This window comes from Lycium barbarum, chromosome 4, assembly GCF_019175385.1.
Source record: "Lycium barbarum isolate Lr01 chromosome 4, ASM1917538v2, whole genome shotgun sequence".
Classification (NCBI taxonomy): Eukaryota; Viridiplantae; Streptophyta; class Magnoliopsida; order Solanales; family Solanaceae; genus Lycium; species Lycium barbarum.
The window spans coordinates 112079307-112105625 of record NC_083340.1 but is presented as its reverse complement, the minus strand read 5'-3'; the positions used below and the strand labels follow the sequence as shown (position 1 = coordinate 112105625).

The 26319-nt window shown below is 37.6% G+C and overlaps 1 protein-coding gene across 2 annotated transcripts in view; it reads right to left on the bottom strand.

Annotated features, from left to right (window-relative positions):
• Positions 1-22720, bottom strand: part of LOC132636237 (brefeldin A-inhibited guanine nucleotide-exchange protein 5) — a 35103-nt gene extending 12383 nt beyond the window's left edge. Inside the window, exons 1-20 of one of the 2 annotated variants that reach the window (XR_009581110.1) lie at positions 22367-22720; positions 16731-16806; positions 16116-16362; positions 15528-15649; positions 15312-15370; positions 14685-14742; positions 14521-14605; positions 14210-14416; positions 14053-14111; positions 13878-13947; positions 13742-13810; positions 8100-8222; positions 7943-7996; positions 7777-7859; positions 2482-2578; positions 2276-2374; positions 1987-2178; positions 1711-1821; positions 1440-1624; positions 150-776 (exon numbers count right to left, since the gene is read on the bottom strand). Coding sequence is in view for 1 of the 2 variants with exons in the window: in XM_060352985.1 (XP_060208968.1) it covers positions 150-776; positions 1440-1624; positions 1711-1821; positions 1987-2178; positions 2276-2374; positions 2482-2578; positions 7777-7859; positions 7943-7996; positions 8100-8222; positions 13742-13810; positions 13878-13947; positions 14053-14111; positions 14210-14416; positions 14521-14605; positions 14685-14742; positions 15312-15370; positions 15528-15649; positions 16116-16362; positions 16731-16806; positions 22367-22481 (2738 nt within the window). In the remaining variant the exon portion in view is untranslated. The remainder of the gene's footprint in view (positions 1-149; positions 777-1439; positions 1625-1710; positions 1822-1986; positions 2179-2275; positions 2375-2481; positions 2579-7776; positions 7860-7942; positions 7997-8099; positions 8223-13741; positions 13811-13877; positions 13948-14052; positions 14112-14209; positions 14417-14520; positions 14606-14684; positions 14743-15311; positions 15371-15527; positions 15650-16115; positions 16363-16730; positions 16807-22366) is intronic. The other variant, XM_060352985.1, reaches the window with a different exon arrangement.
• Positions 22721-26319: the final 3599 nt, after the last annotated feature.

Here is a 26319-nt window from a genome sequence, read left to right as displayed (position 1 = left end):
CCACTCCACCTGACCCCTGCCCCAGAATCCAAAGAGAAAAGAGCTAACTTTTCCAGAATTAACTGCTAACTTGGTCCAAGCTGCTTTAATTATCAAAATAGTTTATCACACTGAATAAGAGAAATTAACGGAAACATCCAAGAGATTACCTAAGAAGAGTTGTCAAAAATGCATATCGCATGGTGTCCATTCCGAGAACATGTGTGATGTGTATTCCAGCTTTAAATCCTTCCATGCAAACACTGACCCGTGCTTTGTTATCTCCTTCCTCCATAAGAACTGCTAAAGTGGCAAGCAGTGGCCATCCTAGAGCTTCAATCATTGGACGCACAAGTTTGATATTGTGTGAAGTATAAAAGACTCCTCTTTTTCCTCCTTGATTTCGGAAAATAGCCTGTGTCTGCTTGATGATAGCCTCGCTCTCCGATTTTGGGTCAATTGAAGATCTCGTTCTAGGCAGTGCAAGATTGAGAATATTGACAAGGCGTCCTCTCTCCTCAGCTTCAGGTTTCTGCTTGCTACTTTTTGCGAGGCCAACAGGATCATCTTTCATCTTTATCTCCTCTTTAACAATTGAATCATAGATCTCCTCCAGCAGTTCCTTTGGAGCACAATCTTCTGCTTCATCAGTGGAATTCATACGTACAAAATCATCCTTTGACATTTTTGGCCAGACCATTGGGTTGTGAGCATCCGTATTCAGCATTATAACTGCATATGCTAGAACATATGCTGTGTCTGCATTCTTGAATAGACCAGGATTGTCTGCACAGTAACTGTTAAAAGAAATAGCGCTCAGCCCGAGCAATAGATATTGTTATGAATGATGGATTTGGATTACCAATGCAAGTAACCTATCCACCACGTGTTTCAGAAACACCTACTACAGAAAACCAAGTGGCTAAGGATATACCAATTTCTAGTCCTCATCTAGATTGAATAGCTTTGATCATTGGCACTTAGTTTTCTCAGACTTTTGGCTATTCAATATGTCATAAATTAAGATATATAATAAAAATAGTTCTAATCGTTGGCCCTTATGCCGCAAAAGACAACCTCAACATGAACTATTTCTAGTAACAACAAGCTCTCTGTTTTTTTTTTTTTTGATATAAGAAACAAGCTTTGTTATTAATGGCAAACGGGATCCCACAAGTAGAAAAAGGTTCAATTAAGCACAAACGCAATTCGAGTAACCTTTTAAGTGAAAAGGAGCAGATTTCCACTTCTAAAGTTAATGTACACTCTTTTCCAAACATATTATTACATTCACAATGGTTATTTGCCTGAGGGTTAAAACCAATCTTATCTGTATGTATTTTTCGCATACCCTAACCCACAAGCAGGGACAAATTCCCACTGCTCAGCAAATGTGTACATAATGCATTGACAGAAGGACGACATCTCAATGATATTGGGAACTTTAAATGAATGCCTACCGCTCTGCAAACTTTTCCATTATGCGATCTATCTTCTGAGCTTCCCCAGGAAGTCTGAACCCTTTAAGAAATTCACGAATTGCCAAATCAAATTTCATTCCAGAAAAATTCATAGAGTCAACATAAGCATGCATGACGGCCACAGGAAACTCCTCATGCTGACCCAAGTAGTCACCAATCATAGCCTGAAATTCCAGTACAGTTAGAATTTCTCTACAAGTCAATTTAGAGAGGCAAAAGAAGAATAATAAGGGCATAAATGATACTTTACCTTGTCCAAGCTAGGAGAACTTTTGAGAAATTGAGCAACTGAAGTTGGTGAGTTTTCAACCAGCCCATTTGATATTAGATGTTCAATTCCCTTCGTGGGTTTTCGATTGAACTGCATTATTTCGAGTAAACCGAACATTAGTAATCCAGCCCAAGCACATACCAGTATATAAAAGGCAGCAGCAGGCAGATACTTTATCCAAATAGATAGTAAAACAGAAGCATCAAAAGCTGATAATTTCCTAATTTTCAATGAGAATGGGCCAAGAAGACATACTTCAGAAATAGCTGCTTCAATAGTAGATTTGTGGGCCTTCAATTTCTCAAAATTACTGGGTAAATCATCCATCTTATCAGGGTCTCCCTTTAAAGTTTCTTCTTCAGAGGACTGATTCCTCTTGCTCAGCCTTTCTGACTCTGTCCAACGCTTCTCCCATTCGACAAGAGATTTTAGCACATTTACAAGACACTATAAAGGCCAGATAAGCACAAAAGAAAGTGTTAGGGTGAAGTATAATATTAAAATTCCAACAAAAGCTCAAGAAAAAGGTATTCTAAAGAGATGCCTGAAGAGAAGATGCTTTGATTGACGCTATCTGGGACGTGGCAACTGAGTTTGGCTCAGCATTTTGCGTCCCTTGTGCAATTTTGGATAATGTGGTCACCTATAAGAGAGAACAAATAGAGGTAGGACATTTGGTCATACATAACCAAGAAATTGCAAAGCCAACCTCTTGCAGAGAGAGAGAGAGAGAGAGCGAGAGAGAGAGACCATTCGTTCAAACAAGTTAGGTGCTTGAAGATCACAATCATAGTTCACATAAAGGTCAACAAGCATCTGGGAATTCTTGCAGACTTTCTCTAGCATCCTGCAAAGACAGTGATGACAATGATTGTAATGTTTTTGTACTAGTTTGCATGAATTCGGTTATTGACACAAGAACAAGGTAATCCATCGATGCAACTTTGTTTGATAATAGCATGAGATTTTCTTTTTATTTTTCCGTTCTTAAAAAAAAGACCTTAACTTGGATAGCTCTAATACATTTAATGTTAGTGTGGTTCCATCATTTCTTTTAGGACAGTGGTGTACAGTTAAGCTTGCACGCATCTCGACTATTCCACCGGGTACCTGCTATCTCCTACCAGTGCAAGTACCGGATAACTCTTCCCACCAAAGCTTAGGCAGATGCAAAGAAATTGCCTATTGTTTTTTGCCTCCATTGGGATTCGAACCTGAGACCTCACGGTTATTCTCCCACTTCATTGACCATTAGACCACATCCTTAGTTGTTGATGCCATCATGTTTTCAACTTTCATAATCATGATTACACCCCAAAAGACAAACTTGTACAAAAAGGTAATACAGTCCCATTGAATTGAGAAAAGCTGGTTTGTGACAGATATCATATCCAAGGTAAACTTTCCATTCTAATAAGTAAAACAAAAAGGACATATCATAAAAGCACGCTATGTTAGGGTTTACATTAATTTTTTTTTATGACAAGGGAACCCGCAGCCGCTACCCTTCGGGTGCGCACAGGGTAAACCCTGCTCCTGTGCAATAGCCTGCAAACCACAAAGGAGAGATAACCCGCACTAGGCAAGCCCCGTGCGACGAGCTCGACCCAAAAGGTGAATCCCCTGTTGTGGGCCAATGCGTATAAGCTTGGGCTTTCTTAACGTGGCTGATTTGACGACACAGTACATGGATGTCACGAATCTATTGGCATAGAATATGGAATCTACGAAAGTTGTAGTAGGCAGGGGGTTTCGAACCTGAGACCTCCATTGTGGAAGTCCCATGCTCAACCAACTGAGCCACCCTTGCAGGTTATATAGAAATAGAAATTTAGAGATCTGTTTCAATTTCCCACTTGTGGGATTATACTGGGTTTGTTGTTGTTGTAGAGATCCGATTCAATTTTTATATTTAGGTTAGTTTTTCAGGATATTATATCGGTTTTTACACGTTCATATGTTGTATTATATAGTTCCAAGTTGGGGGGTTAGGTTTTATTCGTTTTTGATAAGTTGGAGTGGTTATTAGGAATTAAGCATTTATAGGCCTTTTATAATGTATGGATATAGGGCTTAAGTTTCTTTTCCACAAAAATTTTGTAAGTTAGTGTGTTAACTTAGCAATCTTTTCAACTCAAAATATTTTAGGAAGTTCAACTAAATTATTAAGCATGGGTCTTTAAAGAGATGTCCATATACAAGAAGTATACTACAACAACAAGCCCAGTATAATCCCACCATGTGGGGACTGGGGAGGGTAGAGTGTACGCAGACCTAACCCCCACCTTGAAAGGTAGGGCGGCTGTTTCCGAAAGACCCTCGGCTCAAGAGAGGAGAACAAGAGAGGAAAACAAGACAAAAGGTCAGATAGGACCAAGCATATCGAAAACAATATGAAAACAAGGAATAACAAAAGCAAGAAAGTCATGGTAGAACAGTCCGGAAAGAAAGGAGCATTAACTACTATAGATAAATAAGATAACCAAAGTGCAACGGCCCAACAAATATAAGCAGCAATCAAATGCAGAAATCAAATTGTAATAAACAAATTAGCAAAACTGCAACTACTATGGTGAAAGGATAAGCCACCTAGCCTTCTATCCTAATCTGAGTCCTCCACAACCTCCTATCTAAGGTCATGTCCTCGATGAGCTGAAACTGTATACCAAAAAGTACAAAACCAACAAAAAGATATGATTTTCTACGAACGAAACCCAATCATCTATGCATAAAGGGGGTGCCAAAAAGAAATAGGGATAAGAGGCTAATTGCTCAATTGCACAAAGCCCATCTGATGTTTCTTATTAGACATAATGCTTGGCAGCTTGTTGATTTTTATAAGCTTAATTTATAGAGAGGAAAAAAAAAAGGAATAGATTTCCGAATAAAGATGTATGAATTATTGCCAGACAACCAGAATTCAGTTTATTCATATTCACAGATCAGCTCATCTACACTGCTAGATATATCTGTGAGCACCAATATACATAAAACAGAGATCATGAAGGTGAAAGAATTCTCCACTCTGTCAAAGGCTCCTGTCCTGCTCCCCCCAAACTATCCACAAGGGAGCATGCGAAGGCAGCTACCAGATTAGGCCTCTCTATTCGTATGAAGTCAAGATTGTCTTTCTCCAAAATAACATTAAGGAGGAGGTCAATTTAGAGCAACCATCTACTTTTCAGAGAGTATGTTCTAGCATGTCAATGCAGATGGTATTATGATTTGAAACAGTCTCTACTAATTTAGATTGGACGTTTCAATTCTGTAGTTCAGCAGTTTGGATCAGTCAATAGTAAGTCAGAACATTCTGTTTTATATCAATGCTCTACACAAGGTTGGTCTCTATAAATTATTTGTGTCGATGAGAGTTAATCACAGGAGATGACCAAGAAAGAATTGTGACACTAAGGCACTTCACTCACTTCCAGATAAGGACATAGGAACAACTTACGTACTTTTTGGACATATAGGCTGTTCATAAATCAGGTGTGTTGTACAAACTTGATCTTGCAAAGGCCTATGATCATGTGAATTAAAAATTCCTAGACACCATTATCTTACAGATGGGATTTGGGAAATATGGAGAAAATGGGTCAAGTTTTGCATCTTTTCAGTGAGATATTCTGTTTTGGTGAATGGCAACCCGAATAGCTTTTTTGAGATTTCGAGGGGTCTGAGACAAGAGGACCCTCTATCACCAATGTTGCTCATTTTAGTAATGGAAGCTTTCAGCAGGATGATGGACAGGCTGTCTTGGGAGGATAGGTAAAGGGTTTCAATGTTGCGGTTAGGGGTGTAGGGACAGTCTCAGTTTCAGGCTTGTTGTTTGCAGATGATACCTTGATTTTTTGTGCTACAGATGAGACACAACCGGATTATTTTTTTTGATGACAAGGGAACCAGCAGCCGCTACCCTTCGAGTGCCCACAGGGTAAACCCCGCTCCTGTGAGATAGCCCAACTGGATTATTTTGGGCCAAGTTCTTACTTGGTTCCAGGTGGTGTTAGGACTTCAAATTAATTTGAGCAAGTGTGAGATTATTCCCGTTTGGGAGGTGAATGACATTAGCTCGCTAGCTCAGGCTGGAGCTCTCCCGACTACCTATCTTGTATAACCATCAACGGAGGGTTGAGAACAGATTAGCAAGGTGGTAGAAAAAATATTTGTCCAAAGACGGGAAGAAAGTGCTTATTAAGAGCACTTTATCGAGCATTCAAACTTATTGTGGAAGAGCGGGAGGAGGAGGAAAAGACTCAAGGCATGGAATGTGGTTCCTCTCGCGTTAATGTGGGCAGTGGCATACGTAGGATCTTTTGTAAGTAGTGTCGACATCTAAAGAGGTGAACAAATGAACAAACCACTATAACATCATGTTAAAATATATCTAAATCGTATTAATAAAATATAACTCACATAAATTGTTATTACTCTCTTTGACAAGGTTTCATATTTGAAATGTTTTATTCAAATAGGTTGACCATAAGAAATAGTACTCCATACCAAATACATTTCTTTTTATATAATACACCAAATAACCACTCCAAAGTCCATCATCCGTTCGATTAGATAAATCCGTTTTAATCAACTTCATATCCAAGAAAGATCTCTTAAATGTAGAGTAGAAATTGGCAAAAGTAAAGTAAATTTTACAAGCGGGAACACAAGAAGATGAGTTTATGCTTCTTGTCCCTATTAGTTTTTATAGAAAGATCACCAAATCCCTTAAAATTAGAAAACCTTTAATCATGATCACACACATTAAGTTAAAATATTAATTTAAATAAACCTCAAACACATTCATGGAACTAAATTCACAAAGAAAAACAGTGGATGTCATCGAAAAAATTCTATTTAGAAATTAAAAAAGACCTAAAAAATAAGAAAAGAACTTCAAAAAAATAGCAGCAAATAGCACGCCTTCCTAGAGTTGCAAAAGAGAATGGATAAATTTTTCCCAAAGTTAGAATTTAAGTAAAACCTGTTCCACATTGGTTTTAAGCAAATTATTGTCTAAATTGTCATGGAAATTGATCCTAGGTGGCTGGTAAGTTTGGTTTTTCGAAGTAAGGAGGGATCAATCCTCTCTCACAAGTCACGACCTGTATTTTTAACAGAGAAAATAGGGAGGAACTTAAATAAAAATTAAAAATCAAATAACTCTGCATCTGGAATTGAACTCAGCATTTCGATGCAGAAAAGCAAGGCGCTATACCAGCAAGCTAGGTTGCTAATTATGTCATGTGAGTCACTTATACAGGTTATATGGGTTTCCGCATATTATAAATATATATTTCGTAAAATTTCCGGACGAAGGGGTGTCAACATGGGTCAGCCCCTGAATGTGGGTTGTCCGGAGAGAGAAAAATAGGAGAGCTTTTGAGGGGGTAGAGTCGAGTTTTTCTTGAGGAGTTGAGGAGTAGTCTATGATCCTTATTTACTTTTGGTGCATGCATAGAGTTCCTTGTTGTATAGAAGATTGGGTGGAGTTAGTCGAGAATCATATCTTTTTGTAGGTTCTTTACTTTTTGGTATACCCTTGTATACGGACAGCTTTTTCATCATGTATATGAATGAAAATACATTTACTTGATCAATATAAATCAGGTGTGATCATCTCATCTAGGAAATATGCTCCCGATATCGTTAATGAAACCAGAATGACTGAGTATGTCAATTGACTCACCTACGGACCCTAATGTCAAGCTACTTTCGGAACAAGAACCTTAGTACATCTAAGCTGCTATGGCAGATTAGTTGGTAAGTTGAACTATTACATCCCCGAATATTTTTCTTTCTTTTTCTTTTAATTTAGTATTGGCAGTTAACTTTGGCAACATCATCCTGATAGTTCGTAGGATGAAATATACGCATCCTTCAAATGTATCAAAGTCAAGGACTACATAAAGATTGAGAATACTGAGTATTCTGGGTGCAGTTCGGTGGCACTCTATCTCTTGGAAAAAGTAAAAGGCATGGTGAGGTTGATAAATCAAGTGCAAAAGCTATATAGAGAAACTATTCTCATTTAAGCAAAAATCATACCTCGGAACACTCGTTTTTGCATTCAGGTCTGTGCCATCCAGTGGACGTAGGACAATTAAGGGAAAGAAGATACCAATTTCACCCTGAAATCAATTTTATAATTTGCAACCTCTCAAATTTTGAAATAGATCCCTCAATCTCAATAGGAAGTGTAAACACTGTGTACCTTGAGACATTCCCTGAATCGTAATGCTAGGACCGAGAAAATTCCTGTAGCATACTGCCAAATTATGTGGACAATTATTAGCGAGTTAAACATCACAAGAGTTTCAGAAGAATATCAATCACATGAGTGTATAGCTTCAGAAAGCAAAATTGATAACCTGAAATATGGTAGGTGACTGTGAAACTGATGCTCTTAGTAAAACATATGAAAGATAAGCCTTGACGGAGTCCATAAACTGAAAGTTTTTCGTGAATGAGTCGCTAAGTCCCTCCAAAAGACCCTGTGGTTCAATTATGCAAAAAAAAAGTTTTTTGATAAATAAGCAAAGTTTCATTGGTCGAAACCAGCATTAAGAAAATGCTAGTGCAACATACAGCTAAGGTTTTACATGATTGCAGTGTGCTGATAAAATCAAGTATAGCGTCAACTTCATTTTACAAATGCCATAAGCTAAGACTATGCCAAAATAATTTAGTAGAAGACGAGGATTCCTGTCAATTGCACCTAAGAGGTCAGAGATTTACACTCAAAAGAATCCTGATGATGAGGAAAAAGACAAGCAAAAAGAGAATATGCCAACTGGTATACAAGAAAATGCTTAAAAGATATCCAGCAAAAATATTTAGGGCTAGAAAAGCATTTTGAAGCTCGCTCATACCATCTGAACCAAATGAAACCAATCCGAAAGCCTTTCCAATCATACTTGATTTCAAAAACTAAAAACCAAATAGTCTTGACGAATTTACAGCAATTCCTAGTTCTATTCACGCATAATTTTTTAAGATAAGTCAGCCAGCATCTCCAGGTTACCTATGTAGATCAAAGAACTGAATATATGAGTTTTTTTTTTCACTTTTTTGGACTACAAACTAATACTCCCTCCGTTTCAATTTATGTGAACCCATTTGACTGGGCACGGAGTTTAAGAAAGAAGAGAAGACTTTTAAATTTGTGGTGTTAAATGAGTCACATATATTTTGTGTGGCTATAAATCATTGGCTCATTGCATAAAGGTATATTGTTTCCAAATATACAAAGGGGTCATTCTTTTTGGCACGGACTAATAAGGAAATAGGTTCACATAAATTGAAAGGCAGGGAATATAATATAAAGAAAACTCCCATTCTTCAAACAAGAAAACAACCTCAGAAATAATGTTAAGCCTCTTTCATTTTACAACTTCAAACCTTCACTTCACACTTGTTAAGTTTGAAGTTCACCTCCTTGCTGCTCTGGTTCAGCTTCAGAACCAGACAACTTCAACTTTCTGTGATTTTCTTTTAGGGTAGGATTTACTAGCCTTGGATTGGTTATGGGGAATGGCAGAATCAATCTATCAGTCTGGCTTTGGTTTCATATTAGCTAAAAAAGAAAACAAAAAAGAGAAGTTGAACCGACATTAATATTCCAAGTTCCAACAACCGATTGTGTTAGATAAATACTCCCTCCGGTTCAAAAAGAGTGTCCACTTAGCCATTTGCACGCCCCTTCAGAAAATACTAACTCCTAGGCAAAAATAGGTAATTTGACTAAACTACCCCTAATTAAATAGGTATTGGGACTTGGTCACTTAACACTTAATAAGGGCAAGTCTGAAAAAATAAGGCTAATTCTTTCTTGATTTGGTAAGTGGACACTCTTTTTGAACCAAAAAATAAAGGCTAAGTGGACACTCTTTTTGAACCAAAGGGAGTAATATTTTCTTAAAGATTTTAGTGTTCCTAGTCGCATAACTCAGTAAGTTGACTAGTTATCTCTGGTCTGTCTCCAGTGAGCTTCAGATTGCAAATGCTGTTTCTACAAGTTTTTTAGGTAGTGCTTGTTCTGAAAAATTGAAAAACTGTGTTTGCAACTCAGTTTTTCAATTCTTCAATACAAAATAGCACGTTAACTTAAAACTAGTAAACCCAACGTGAAATGTGCTCAGAAATAATAATAGCCCATCATCGAGACTGAAGTGAGCTATAGAAATGACTACCAATAATATGGGGAAAAGTTTTAAAAAAAAAAAGCTAAAGAAGCATATTTGGTGATTAAATCTGAGTATATGCCTCACTAACACCCTATGCAGATACCACATCGGCAAAACAGAGGAGAAATATTGCATATATAAGGAAAAATGCCTCAGACCCAATGACGCGTTTAAAACAGTGCAAGCCTAGGCCAGAAGCAGCAACCTATATCATCAGTGAGTTGGGTTATTGCATATGGTATCACAGAGTCACTTTGTTTGCAATCTTGGGCAATGGAATTGTGGGGCAAACCAATTCCAATCGAGCCTAGGAAAACCCTACATCATTGAGAACATGGTGGGGCAAGCCTCAGCGATGACGCAGTGCCCGTAAAAAGGGGCGGATTAACGTCCCAAGAAAATCCTATGCCAGCAAAACATGAGAGAGATGCTAGTATATAATGGTTTTCACTTACAAAAGTTTAACTTTTTTTTCCAAGTAAAATTCATACATAAATATAACGTAACTTCAAATTCAAATATTCGTTTCTCATCTTCGACCAAATATTGTCCAAACGGGCCCTTAAGCTTGAAGCATTAGATGCTTGCTTGGGTTGAGTTCATATTGTATTGTATTGTATTGTTAAATCCACTGTTATTTAACAACGAAAAGACTCATCTTACATACCAACCAATTTGGTGTGGCTAGATTGCTACATTAGTTCTATTTCACATTTTGCACTTACTATTATTTAATAATTCATTTTGCCCCTTTACTTTACTTTTTTTTTTTTATCAGTCATTTTTTTTAAAACGAAACAGTATCAAGGTGATACTGTTAAAAGTACACAAGAAAACACTGGACTTGGTTGCATTAAATAGCTAAGTTGTCTAGCAAGTCTAGCAAATTATGCAAATCCAACACTACATTCCCTTCTCTCCAAAAGTACAAGAAATGCAAACAATTATATTTCACTGACTGCAATTGACTCCTCTTTTCTTCGAAGCATCTCATATTTCTCTCCTTCCATAACGTCCAAATTATGCATAGAGGAATGTAAACCCAGATATTCTTTAAGGCTGAATCTGGGCAAACAAACTCCCAACCTTCAAGCACCTCTCGGAACTTCCGAGGGTTTACCCAGTGTGTGCTATACATAGTGAGAAACATAGACCACAACTGCCAAGAAAATTCACAATGCAAAAAAATGTGGTCGACAGATTCGCATACTCTTTCACACAAGAAGCATCTACTACATAGAAACCATCTCCTTTTCATCGAGTTTTCTGGAGTCAGGCATGCTCCATGTGCCACTTGCCTACCAAAACAAGCAACTTTAATCGGTACAGAAGTTTTCCAAATCAATTTCAGGGCGAATTATGAGCCTGCATGGTCTGGTCAGCATTGAGAATTTTATAGAAAGACTTGACTGAAAAAGAACCATTTTTATTTGCTTTCCAATATTGATAATCATCCTTTTCCGACAGTAACACTACTAATTGCATCTTTTGGATAAAGTCATCTACTCCCTGCATCTCCCAATCAAAAAGATTCCTTCTGAAACTAAAAATTCCAACCTGAATCAGTGAAAATATCTGCTAACACCACTTTAGCATTTAGAGACAATCTATACCATTTAGGAAATTGCTCTGTCAACAAACCAGAGCCCTCTCAATTATCTTTCCAGAGCCTGATTCTTCTCCCATTCCCCACCTTCAATCCAACATACTTCTTGAATTCCTCCCAGAGGTTGACAATCTGCCCCATATAGCTACTCCATAAGGGGTTGTAACTAATTTAGGTGCCCAGAAACCCCCTCTTCCATATTTAACCTCAATTAAAGATTTCCATGGAGCTTCTCTCCCATCATTTAATCTCCATAGCCACTTACATAAAAGACTCTGATTATGAGCTTTAAGATTTCTAACTCCCAAACCCCCTCCTTATGTTTAATCACAGTGCTCCACTTTACCAAATGGTATTTCCTCTTTTCTGCATTACCTTCCCATAAGAACTTTCTTCTAAGACTATCTAGTTTCTTCTCCACACTAACTGGTATAGGAACCATGGACATAAGGTAAGTTGGGATACCATCCAGAACACTATTAATTAATGTAACCTACCCCCAAAAGATAAATATTGTTGCTTCTAGGGAGCCAGCTTTTTTTTTTTTTTGCATTTCTCAATAACTCCATTCCAAACAGAGATGTCTTTAAATTTTGCACCTAAGGGTAATCCCAAATAGCTGGGTGGGAATTTTTCAATCTTGCAGCTTAAAATTTCAGCCAACCCACTAATGTTATTGTCAGCATTCAGGGAAAAAAATTGAGCTCTTCATCAGATTAATTCTCAGCCCAGTCACTGCTTCGAAAGCCAGAAGAACCACCCTCAGATGCAGTACTTGTTCCCGATTAGCCTCACACATTAATAAAGTATCGTCAGCATATAGGATATGGGAGATTTCAACACCATTACCAGACTGGCCCTCCAATTTAAAGCCTTTCATCCAGCCATTCGTGACAGAAGTTTTAATCATGAGACTCAACACCTCCATTACCAGAAGAAATAGGTAAGGGGATAGTGGATCTCCTTGCCTTAGGCACCTTTGAGAATTAAAATAACCAGTTGGATTTCCATTGATAAGGATTGAGAATTTGGCAGAAGAAATACAGAGAATTATCCATTGAATCCACTTCCCTCAAAAATTCATTTTTTCCAGTAACTTCAACGGGCAAGGCCAACTAACATGGTCATAGGCCTTCTCTATATCCAATTTGAAAACCACACCAGGCAGTTTCTTTCTCAAATAATAGTCTATGCATTCATTTGCCAAAAGAGCGGCATCTGAAATCTGCCTGCCCTTCAAAAAAGCATTCTGATTTACAGAAACAAGTTTACTGATCACTAACTTCAATCTTTCAGTCAACACTTTAGTTATCAACTTGTAGACACTGCCCAATAGACTAATAGGTCTGAAGTCTTTGATGCAATCAGCCCCTTCTTCTTTGGAATCAAAGCAATGAATGTAGAATTAAAACTTCTAATGAATTCTCCTTCATTGTAGAAGATCTGAAATATTTTCAACACATCTTCTTTTATTATGTGCCAACATTTCTTGAAAAAACACATGTTAAAGCCATCAGGACCTGGTGCCTTGTCCCCTTCCATCATCTTCAACACCCTGGTGACCTCTGCTTCTTCAAAAGGCCTTTCCAACCATTGTTTCTCCTCCTCACTGATGCTTGACAAATCTGGACACTCCCAAGAAGGTCTCTGATTCTCCTTTTCAGAGAAGAGATCTTCATAAAACTCTAGAATGTGATTTCTGCTCAAGTTCTTCTCCTCTGTGATATCTCCATCTATTTCCAGCTTATGAATGCAATTGTATCTTCTATATGAGTTTGCAACTTTGTGGAAAAATCGGGTGTTCTTATCTCCATGCTTGATCCATAGGAATCTGGACTTTATAACTATATCCTTTACCATATTCTGTCTTCATCATATTTATGCCCGACCTTTTCAATCAGCACTCCTCCTCCTTGCTACGATACAGGTACTCTTTCTTGCCACTTTCTTGTTAGTGATCATCTTTTCCTTTTTAGTTTTGAATTGTTCATAAATACTGTATCTAAAGTAATTAAGGGCATTTTAGTAAACTTATCAGCTATTGTACAGAACAATATAGTCAAACCAAACAAGAAAACGATACTAAATGAGAACAAATACAACCTATCCGAACTTTATTTTAACAACATATTACAATGAGTATAATAAAATGCAATATAAAATGATACATTAAGAAACCATAGGGAACAACAACTCAAACAGGCTGTAAAAGAAAGCTCACCTGAAGTAGCTCCAAGGACAAAATACGCGTCTTAACAGTAACTTCATCATTGTCTTCCTTTATGCCCATCTGCAAACTCGCTCCTATCAGTACAAAGTTCATCCTAAACCTTACATCAATGAACAGTCATGCAAACCTTGCAAAGGGTTCGGAAAAGAAGTAAGGCATCATGCTCTCCAGGACTCATGCTTTCAAGCTCGATTCCTCTGGTTAAAGTTACAAATTGTCAAGAGATTTGTAAAATGTAGTTAAACATCACAACAAAACATGTTTGATTTACGAGAATCATTTCCTCAACCGTAAATCCATACCTTGTGACCTTTTCACCATCTGCAAGATGCACAGCTTTCTCAAGAGCAGCTTCTAAACCCTGTATTCCAAGGAAAGCCCATTGTAGGTACATATCATAAGCTTTTGACAATACCGTAATCGTGTTAGTAATAGTAAAGTTTCAGGTAATATGTACACCTTGATATCACCACCACCAACAAAACTCTGAAGTTCCTCAACTGATGCAACAGATGTATCTTTAGCCTGATTAACATTAGGTGCATCGCCCCCTTCTGTTATTTCTTTATCTTCTGGCTCATTATGTGACACTTCCTCAACCTTTACGTTTGGCCCGTTAGTATCAGTAGTTTCTTGGTGTGCAACAGTTCCACGTGAACTAGAACCCTGAATTGCAAGAAGCTATTAAGGGTCTATAAAGTAGAATCCACTATTCCCCCTCTAGCGTCTCAAAGAAGAAACAAAAAACTTGGTTCGTCCACTTCACATACCAGATCATTTTCCATCCGTCTGAATACAATACTAAGCATTTGTGTTAACATGGCCTTTGATGTTGCTTGGTTTATTGGACTTTTGCTAAACATACAAACAAGTAGGTATTAGCTTCATTTGATATTAAAGAGTAATCATGCTCAAATAAGCATTACACTGATACCTGTTAAGAGCAATATTGTAACAGACCCTGATAACTCCAAGCAATGATTCCCCGTGAACTGCATTTTGGACAAAGCATACAGAAAAATGTCTAAGGACTCCTGCTTGCCACTTGCAGAAAATTCTATTCCTACCAATTTTTGATGCGTAATATGATGTAAAAAGGAGACAAAAGGAGTGTACTATATAGTCCTCCATCTCATTTTATATGAAGAATTTTGACAACAAGGAGTTTAAGATCTTAATTTAACCAATATATATTTTATAAGTAATAGTGGAGAAAATTTTACAAATAAAAATTGAATAATAACATCACATCAAAGTTAGATTTTATTCACTAAATAAATCTAAATTATCAAAAGTAATGAAAATTAAAGAGAAATACTATCAATAGTGAATGGTGTCGTAAAAAAATCTTGGGACACTGCAAAATTGAAAGATAATTGGGACAAAGGGAGTCTTAGTTTATATAAAATTGGACTTCTACAGATACAAATTTCCCATTTAGGAAACCAGTCAAGGAATCTGGGACGAACTCAAGATGGAAGGAGGGTCGAGTAAGTTGGGACAAGACTCAAGAGTAACCAAAAAAGAGGAGAAAGGAATCTCCCTTTCAAAAGTTGCATACCTCTAAACTTGGTGGATGCTACAGCGGTAAGAAGTACCTTCAAAACCTGAAGAGTCGTACTGCATAGAATTCCTCAAAAATTTATCACTCAGAAATATTGAGTTAAAATTATATCAAATAAAAGAGGCACATAGCTAACAGGTGCATACAATTTCCTCGTAACTTAATATAAAGGGAATATACTTAAGATAAAATCAAAATAAGAGAGGTTTCTACCTATCGGGCGACAAATTATCAACACAACCGCAGACCCTGTTCAGGATGTCTGTAAACAGCGTCACATTTTTCCCGCCATCTAAGCCAAGATCTCCCTCTAGATGGTCGTATGCAATGAGTTTCTGCAGATATCAAGAGAGAGTTATCACTGATTTTTAGACACACTTTATGAGAATCTCTGAGCATCAGCAAGAATGTTCTTACACATTCAACACAAAGCTATCTTTTTTTCAATATGCAACAGTTGGCATATTCACTTAAGTTATTCATGCTCATTCACGCATATTATGTAAAACAGGTACCAGAAAGACTGGTACAAATGACTCAACTATGAGGATAGCAACAAACAAATAGAGTTGAGGTACATGATGCATGTATAAATGAAATTAAATAGCTGTACTTCAATAGTAATCAGTCTCCTCCCCCTCTTTAAGCTCCAATGCACTTACCCAAGTTTATAACCTGGATGATGGCAAGAAATTTCAAAAGAAGGAAGAAACTACAGACGCCTAATATAGATAATAAGATAAATAAATTTTTAAGTGTCAAGGCCCAAAAGAACGCTAAATGATAGCAGCAACAGCCTACATGAAGACAATCTAAAGCAAGCTCCATGATTTTTCCATTCTTCGTCTCAAAAGCAAGCCTTAGTGGATTTAGCACGAGTTCTGCCTGTGCTTCGCTTAACGTATTGCCTGCCTGAGATAAAGCGGTCACTATAGTTCCACTTTGGCTTGCTGGCCCGCTTATCTGTTCCGTACCCTCACCACTAGGTGAAGCAGTAGTTGAGTTAACTGGCGCTGCTTCGTTTTCCGAGGCTCGAGTGTCGGTAGAACTGCATGAGAGGTGATTCCGTGAACCATTAATTTATAAGACATATAGAGTAGGAAAACGAAGAAAAGAATAATAGAACTAGAGGCTCAGCCCAGTCAACTAATGGAATAGAAACAGTAACCAAAGTCGAAATACTTGACTGTAATCCCACTTCTACCAAAAATCATATAGCATTCTGAACAGTAGAGTACCCATTGCTCAGAGCCTAGCCAATAGAATATGATAGAAGCTAAAGTCATTTTCAATGGCATGAAATTTGAAGGAAAAAAACCATATGAGCTGGGCTAATAATAGAATGAAACTAAAGAAACATTGGAGTTGAAAGTTGGAGATAAAGTATATAAGAGCAAACGATGTGACAGTGCCTACCTCTGATCTACAGCTGAAGATGTTGCCGCATCACTCTCCGTGGATAAGCTTTGCTGAGTAGATGCTTTTGAATTGTCTGGAAAGCAGATTGAATCGCAATATTCAGTAAAAGCAGAAGAATCACTTCATTTTATCAAGGCGCAGAAGCAGAAAAAGGTTCCAACACAAGAAGCAGTTCAATAACCTATACTTTTTTTATGCAGTAAGTTGTTTCATTATTGGCATCAAGAAGATGCAATGGTACAAAAGAAGTGTTGTTAGCTAAAACACATTTGTCTATGCTAGAACAAGGAACTAACGAAGTCCATAAGGGACACTGGATGAGAAAAATATTGTGAGACTACGCTAACATAGTGAAATTGTTAGCTCCAACAACAAACCCAGTGTAGTCCCACAAGTGGGGTCTGGGGAGGGTAGTTTGTACTCAGACCTTACCCCTACCTTGTGAAGGTGGAGAAGTTGTTTCGAAGACCCTCAGAAGTAAAACTGTTAGCTGTAAACACAAATAACTAGTCTATGTGCAGGGAGCTAACAAAATCCAGAAGCAGTTCTCCGAAATTCTAAGTTACTCGGACTCTTCAAAAGTGTTGCCGCACCCATGTCGGATCCTCCTAAAATACAGTACTTTTGAAGGATCCGACACGCAGCCGACGATATTTTAGGAGAGTCCAAATAACATAGCCAAAATTTGCAGAGGAAAGTTTACTAACAAATTTAACACTACAACATGCAGCAGAATCAGATCCAGACAAGCATAGAGATACGGTAGACAAATGACACAAAAAAAATATTGATTTTTAATATATGGTCTATTTATGATCTTATAAGACCCTAGGGTGATTCCACGCCATCCCTCTGGAGTACAGATTTAGATTTTTTTGTTTTTTTTTATTTTTTTGAAACTGGTAAATATGTACTCCTCAGCATTAAGGATATGCTGGCTACCTTCAAAAAGAGATAAGCTAAAGACAGAAAGAGTAAAAGAAGTACTTACAGGGATCTAAAGAAATCTACAAATTGATCTATATCTTCTAGTCCTACTTCTTTACACCAAAAATATAAAAATACTATACAATTCCATTTGACTTTCTGAATGGAATTGGATCTATCTTCAAAACACCTCCCATTCCTTTCTTTCCAACTAGTCCACCAAATACAATGTGGGATCATCCTCCACCACTTTTTCTGGCTCTTGCTGCCTCCTCTCCTCATCCAACAGCTCAGTAGATCTGCAGTATGCTCAGGTATAGTCCATTTAATCTGTCAGGTTGAGGAATAAAGACCAGAATTGTGCTGTGAATTTGCAACGAAGAAAAAGATGGTTATTGGTTTCATCTGTTTCATTGCACAGATAGCATCTGGATACTAATGGCTCCCTTTCTCTTCAAAACTCCATGTGTCAAACAAGATCTCTTTGCCACCAACCAAGTGAAGCATTTCACCTTTGTTGGGGCTGGGCACTTCCATATTTTTATCCAAAACTTTGGCTGCTCCCCATTCTGCGCCATAATCTCCTTACTATAAGCCCTATTTACAGTGACCCATCACCATTGTGCCTCCATATCAAAGTATCTGGATCAGTGTTAGTGCCCTAGAAATAACCAATCATATTCAATGGATTAACCACCCTTTCAACTTCCCAATCATTTAAAAATCTTCTAAAAGATAGGTCCCATCCCCGTGCACTCTATATTTCATTTATAGTAGTGACCTCTTGGTTGTTACATAAGATAATCAAATCTGGATATACCTCCATCAGCGGAGTTCGTTCAATCCTAACATCTTTCCAAAACTTTGCTTTTCTCCCATCTCCTACTTTCAACTTCACGTTCCTTTCCAGCCAGTGTTATCAAAAGAGAAAAGAGCAAAAAAGCTCTAAGGTCAACTGGGGCTTTAAGCGGAAAGTGCAAATGATGCGCGGGCTTTAATGAAAAAGGCGCAATGGTGCAAAAATACAAATATATATATATATATATATATATATATATGTTTAGACCAAGACTAATAATAACAAGCATGAGTGATAAATATATGGACAAAGAAAATGTAAAATCATTACGCTAAAGTGAAATATCAATTATCGCGTGTCACCTCTTCAAGAGAGGCTCATTGGCAAGGAAAAGTATGTCTTAGAGCCTTGATGATGACACTGAAGTGCACTTAAAGCGAGGCGAAGCGCTCAACATGTTTTGAGCCTCGCTTAAGGGCTTAAGCGCGCTTAAGCCTTTGACAACACTGTTTCCAGCTTGGGCCATAGAGCTCTTATGGTTTTCTAAACTCCCATACACTAAGTACCAGTGCTCACATTAGTACACCATGGGTTGAGTTCACCAAACTTGCATTTAATAACCTCCTTCCACAATGCATTTTCCTCACTATTGTACCCCCACAGCCATTTCATCAATAAGTTGTTATTCTGTGATCTCAAGTTTCTGCTGCCCAGCCCACCTCCCTGCATTCCTATCTGCCATTTCACCAAATTGTACCCTTTGCCTTCTCTATTCCCATGCCACAAGAATTCCCTTCGGAGTCTGTTTGAGTCAATACACTAGCTTTTGAGACATTTAGCCTGACGTCAATACACAAGCTGCTCGAAATAATATATTATTTGTAACAAACACTTCCAGCATCCAGACACATAACCAAACCATCAATTCCTCTATAACAGTAGACAAATTCGATCGGAACTTTGGTAACATCAGCTGACAAATCTAATATAAACTATTTGCTTTGTATATGTTGTTAGTATCGCAAAAAATATCCCACATTTCTCATATGACTCATGTGATCCTAAATTTTCCGAACACACTTCAAATCCAAGTCAGTTCAAGTCAACATGCATCATGATTAAACTATATCCTTCTTTTATTGTTGTTCTACATCTAAATATTAGGCTGGGTACAATTCCTACTGTTGGCTGAGAAGAAACACAGATGCCAAGTTGAAATTGCCCCACCCTATCTATACAGTCTTGTGTTTGGTGCATTGCAGTTATTTTATTATATTATTTGAATAATCACATGCCTTCGAATTAGGTTCCACAAACCATTTTAATTTATGCATCTACCTCTATATTTCCTTTCTACTCTTTCTTTGGAAAAGATGCTTCTAAAACTTAATCCTATGAAAGATAAAATAACTTCTTGTATTCATTAAATTAACCTCTGCTACATCTTTTTGCACACCACTCTTGACTTATTATTGCTGCAAGCATCTCACCAGATCCTACCCTAAACTGCTTGCATCACTTGCTACAAAGTATCTCTTCCATAGAGCCTTTCACTATTACTCATTCACAATGATTTAAAAGTAAAAATACCAAAAAGTGACAAGGCATATGGAACTTTAAGCAAAGGGGGGAAAAAGGCAAGAGCATGTTTGTTCAGAGTGAATGTAATAAAAGAAAATACAAAATCACTGGACATAAATGATTTAGTAGGCGTTTGGATATAGTTCCTATTTGCAAATAATGAAATATTATTTGCTAACCAATTTTTGTTTTACAATTTTTTTCATTATTTCAACTTCAACTTGAAGTAGAGAATTTTTTTGATTGGTGAACAGTAACTTTTACTTTTAATAATACCGGCAATAAGGTGATGTTGGGCAAGCATAAGCAACATTCAAAAGTTGACCATTACAAGTCGTGCAATGAGCTAATGAAATCAATCAAGGCATTATAGTCAGCAACATTTACATATACCATGCTACACCAAAAACAAAGCAAAAGAATACATCTATGTTGGACACTAATAATTGTGATCTTTTTTTGTCCTCGAACAACCTATCACTCCTTTCTTTCCAAATAAACCACTAGACTAAAGCCGGAATTGTATTTCAGATGTAGTACAGAGATTTTTTGCACCTTTTCTATGTCATCTTTACAAAAAGTGCAGGACTAATATGGGCAGACACCAGTTTGGTTTTATGCTCAGTAGATCTACTATATTCTTGCTAAGAAGATTGATGAAGATTTATTGCGAACAGGAGAAAGATCTACACATGGTGTTCATTCACCTAGAGAAAGCATATGATAAAGGTCCTTAGGTGGGTAATGGAGAAGAAGGAAACTCATATTAAATATATAAATGTTATAAAGGACATGTATGAAGGAGTTGTCACTAACGTGAGATCAGTAGCAGGAGATACAAAAGAGTTCCCCATAACAATAAGTCTACACCAGGGATCGACATTGAGCCCCTACTTGTTTACCCTAGTTAAGTACTTATGGATGAGGTAACCAACACAATACCTGATAGAGTCCCCCGAGTGTACGCTATTTGTTGAGGATGTTGTGTTAATTGACGAACCCCTCAATTGTGTCAACCAAAACTTGAACTATGGGAAAGCACTTTAGACAGTAAGGGTTTTAGGATAAGCAGAAGTAAGACTAGATACATGTGTTTCAAGTTTAGTCAGCATGTACAAAAAATTTAGATACCTAGGCTCGTTTCGAGAGAATGGAATAATAGATGAAGATGTTACTCATAGAATTAGAACCCGATGGTTGAAATGAAAAAGTGTTGCCAGGGTGCTATGTTATAGAAGGATGTCTACCGAAGTGAAAGGTAAGTCCTACAGAACAGTCCTAACAAAGTATTCAAACTAAAGACGTTCAGCTAATTTATCATTTCCTATCAATAGGTTTTCAACTATGTTACTTAGTTTTTATATGTTATTAGTAGTGATTCCATATCCACGGAGAGGAGAACTCAATTTATTGGTGTACAGTTATCATTCCATTTCAAAGGGGTCCAACAGTCATATTCAAATTCCTAAAAAATATAGTGCTTCTTTTACTCAAAAACCTCGTCACTCAGCTCAAAGTTCACAGCTTGGTAACATTATAAAAAATTCCACAACTCAAAATTGCACATCCGAATTCTCAAGATACTCAATATGCAGTTCAAGATCCCTACACCCACGTTGCAATTCATGTGGACCCTAGGTATTTAGGCTGCATTAAGGAGTAAAAGTACAACTCCAATTGCCCAAAGTACAAGTAAATATAAATTATTAAACCCCTGACTTTTCCCACAAAAAAGTATCACAACTTGGCGAAGTTAGCGAGAAGCCCAGAACCAAAAATTCAACCAAAAACCCAATATACAACTCAAGATTCCTGTAACCCACTTGGTAAAATAAACCCTTAAGTATTATGCTCCATTAACTTAGTGTACAGTTTTTATGAATTGGTATTCTTTTAGTGGCAATTGCAGGCTAGCCATAGTTCCTTAACTTGTCCTCCATTTTCCATTTACGGTGTGTTTGGTATGGAGGAAAATATATGTTTTCCAATTTTTCCATGTTTGGTTGGTCAAATTGTAGTGGAATACATTTCCTCTAGGAAAATTAAGATCCATAAAAAATGAGGAAAATGACTTCCCTGATGAAAGTAGGGAAAACAAGTTCCATAAGTGAAATTCCAAGTTCATTTTCTCCGTAGTGTTTTGCTACATTACAGACATATGTTCTTGGGAAAATATTTTCCTTGTACCAAACACGCCCTTAATCACTCATAGGGAGATCAGTAAAACAGAAAAGGACCCAAGCTACTACCAGATTCAAATGCAATAAATCAAAGATGAATAAAAACATGATGTGAGATGAAATCAAAGGGAAGATAGGATACATACCAATATAGGATTGGATAGCTGTTTGGAGAGAAGAAAACTTCTTATTAGAGGAAGACTCTTTGAGCATTGATTCCAATGCTCGAGTTATGAAACCTCCCGCAGCACCCCCAGCCATTGAATTTCGACTTCTTTCTTGAGATCTTTAAATCAACGGTGTCGATTTGAAAGCATCAATGCAATCCAATTCGATCGGAAGAAAGAAGAAATGTTGAGATGGATGTTGTCGCAGAGAGATCTAAAATATGGAAGAAACACAACTGGGAAGGTCCCTTCCACCACCTCCGGATCTGTTTTAAACAACTAAAGTGTGAAAAAACACATTACCGTATTTTTTATTTACGCGACTGGCCCTCTCTTCTGCTTTTTCCATCAAAGACTGGTCCTCTCTTCATTTACTAAATTTTTTTTTTTTAATCCTTTTTTCGCGAGCTTCACGTCTTAATTATTAGTAGCTCCTTTTTCTTACATGAACTATCAACATCGTTCAGGTAGAAAAAGAAAAGAGCTGATAGTTAAGGTGTATTTTAATACATAGATGGTGATAGTTCACGTAGAAAAAGGAAATAGTTGATAGTTGGGGTGTCAACTCGCGAAAAAGTGATAGTTCAGTGTGTTTTTTACCGTTATCACTTTAGTAATTCATTAAATCCAAGAATTTGTGTGGGTGTCCTCGGCGAACGTGCTATTGATGTCCTAAGATGTCACATAGCCCCTCAAAGATAAGTACAGATATTTTCATATGAATCCACAAGGTTCTGCTAGACATTGCTTATGACTCATACAGTTGGAAGTGTTTTGAAACCTATAAAAGGTATAAGAAGAGACTTAGGACAAAATATAGTTGGAAGCTACACTACGAGCCATATTTTCAAGTGAGTTTGCATAAGGCCTCACTTCAAGCGAGTATATAACCCACTTATTAGTTGGGAATATGGAAAACTTATTGAATAAAAGTTGTAGCCATTTGAACTATTTCCATCCGTATATGGATCAGGTCAAACAGATCTCTATACAAAAGGTTATGTACATTTTACTGAAAAGTTGTTAGTGGTGCTCATCCTCGGGCTCGCGACACGAATAGACTGGCGTCCCAGCCCCATCTCGAGCGCGGACGGCCAGTTAAGTGAGGCCTATTGTGAGCGCCCACACACATAGGCAAGTCAACACACGCAGCTGGGCACGCGACGCGTCCTCCATGGCGTGCGTCCCCTGCAACCTTTTTAAGTGTGTTTTTTCTGATTTTTCATTCTATTCTTCACTTCTTCAAACTCTAGCACGAATTTCCTCTCCTCATCCTCCCACATCAAGGTAAGGTTTTTCCATGTATTTCTAAGCTATTCTAACAATTATGCATGAATTCTAAGCGAAATCCTATGCTACAAACCTAGGGGTTTCAAGTGAAGGAATTGGAGTTCTTCATCAAAAGTTTGGACTTTTTTTTTTGGATTTTGAAGCTAATAAGGTATGTAAACCTAACTCCCTACGTGTGCGAACATCATTGTTATTCCCCACGCCACGTTCTTTCATGATTATTACTAAGTCACGTCAGAAATAAAGTTATGCCCTAATTTCATGAAAAGCTTTAGAACTTCCATAATTTAAATGATATAGCTTCGCAGTTCGAACATGCATGTCACTCCGAACATCATGAACTCAGTACGTAATCTATGTATGCTCATGTATAATAATTCTTGAGTTTCAGTTATGAACCACGAAATGTCTACGAACAGTTAATACTCTAAATTCCATGAACAGTCTATGATTTCATGTCTCATGATAGTAATGTTCAGAATCCATGTTAGAACTACAGTTGTAACGACCCGTTCGGTCGTTATTGTGTTTTTGACCCTTTTTGCCGCCGTTAACCCTTTCCCGAACCCTACTAGTACGATTTTAACCCGCGGGGATGGGGGGGCACGATTCCCGAGGTCATTGGGCGAGTTTAGTGTGACTTTTGAGAAATTGAGCTTTTACATAAAGGATGTTTGACCCAAAGTTTACTTTTGGGTAAACGGATCTTTTTTGGAATTTCGTCGATTCCAAGAGGTCTGGATGGTCGTTTGTAACTTGGTGGGATGTTCGCTTCCGTTCCCAAGGCACTTAGGAGCATTTTGGGTATTGGGTTGGAAAGTTGGCTCTAGGCTATTGGGGGTTGACTTAGTCAAATAGATCTCCGTTGGAAATTTCGAGGCCGCGGGTGAGTTCATAGCACGTTTTTATGTGTGTATGCATATATTTTTTGTATCTGTGAGGCCTCGGGTGATAGTCGTATTTCGAGTTGAAACTTGTGAAAAACCAAAATTTTCTGCTGTCTGGTGGCCGCAGTCCCGCTATGAATCACCCGCCATAGCGTGTGTGATGAGTTCGCGGCGAGTCACCACAACGGACGACCATCCGATGCGGCAGACTCGCGATAGCGGAAGGTGAGCGTCGTAGCGGATGAGTGGGTCTTGAGATGGGCCAGAGCGTACAGAGTCCCGCTGTGGCGGATGCGCTGTAGCGGAAATATGACCGCTGCAACAAGTGCCGGGCATATTGTTATATTTTTTGTTAAGTTAAAAACCCTCAAACCCTATCATTTCTCTCATCACTCTCTAAGCATACTTTGGCGAACTGAATAGCTCTTGAACTAAATCCTTTTGTGGTAAGTTTTTCTAACCATTAGACTTCATTAATTATCTTCCATTTATCTTCCTTAATCTCTAAATCATGCTAGAAACCATTAGAATCAAAGAGGGAAGGTGAGTTTTTATGATAAATTCTTGACATGACTTCTAGACTTCCTAAATGGAAATTGATTGTGAAATTGACTAGTTTAATCATAGAATATGATGGATTCATTGTCAATAGGCTTAAATCTTTCATTGTTAGTGATTAATTTGAGGATTGGAAAGTTAGGGTTCATACCTAAAATTATGGGTTTCCCTTTAATTCTGAATTTGGCCTAATCTTGAGATAATTTAGCAATTGAATAATGCATTTTGATCATCTAGAGCGTGAGTTGCATATTTCACTTTCAAAATGACTGTTCTACCCTTGTTGGCTCTTTTCCCCCTTTCTCTATAGTTGGATTTGACCTAACCGATAAGTATAGCAATATGGGTGTTGTTCTTCTTGATTTCTAATATAGAATTCGAATATGAATAAACTTTTAGTATTTGGAGGCGCACCAAAAAGGCAAGGTAAAGGTTTGATTGTTCGAGGCTCTTGTTCGGCATTCCAGATAGGTTACGACTTAACCTTCGGTTAGACTCCAATTAGTGAAACATATGTGGGAGTTAGATATTAACGGGAAAGCATACTAGGCCTTCGGCGATGGAGTTGGGATGGAACTCTACTAGGTTGGTTGCTGTTGATTGTGGCTTGTCGCCCTATTATTGTGTTTAGGCTTGGTGCCTTATTTGTTGTGTTGTGATATGTGTTTGCATTCATTTCTCTCTTGTTGTGTCATTTATCATCGGAGAAAGAAAGGATGATGAGATTAGGCATGAGTCGTGATATATACTTATGATGATACTCGGTTGAAATCCTAATTATGATTTACTGTTGATGATGATATCATGCATGGCATACATTCTCATTTCACCTGTATATTGATATTGAATTATAACTTGATACTGAAGATGATAAATGAGAAAATGCACTATATTGGTGACACAAGATCTAGTCACAAGGTGTATTTGTCATAATTGAAAGGAAGGGGTTGTTATATACTCTTTATGTTGATTGAGATGGTTTGTATGATTCATTCCATGGTTAAGCTGATTTTTCGAAGTCTTGTTATGGCTTATGGTATTGTGACTTGTACTTCATTGGCATTTGAATTCATTGATTGATCATGCTTATATTTGAGTGGTGCTTCTGATTGGGTTCTAGACTTGAACCATATTTCGAATACTCATCTTGCATACAATATATGTTTGTAAGGCACATCTGACTGGGGGTGAGGATAT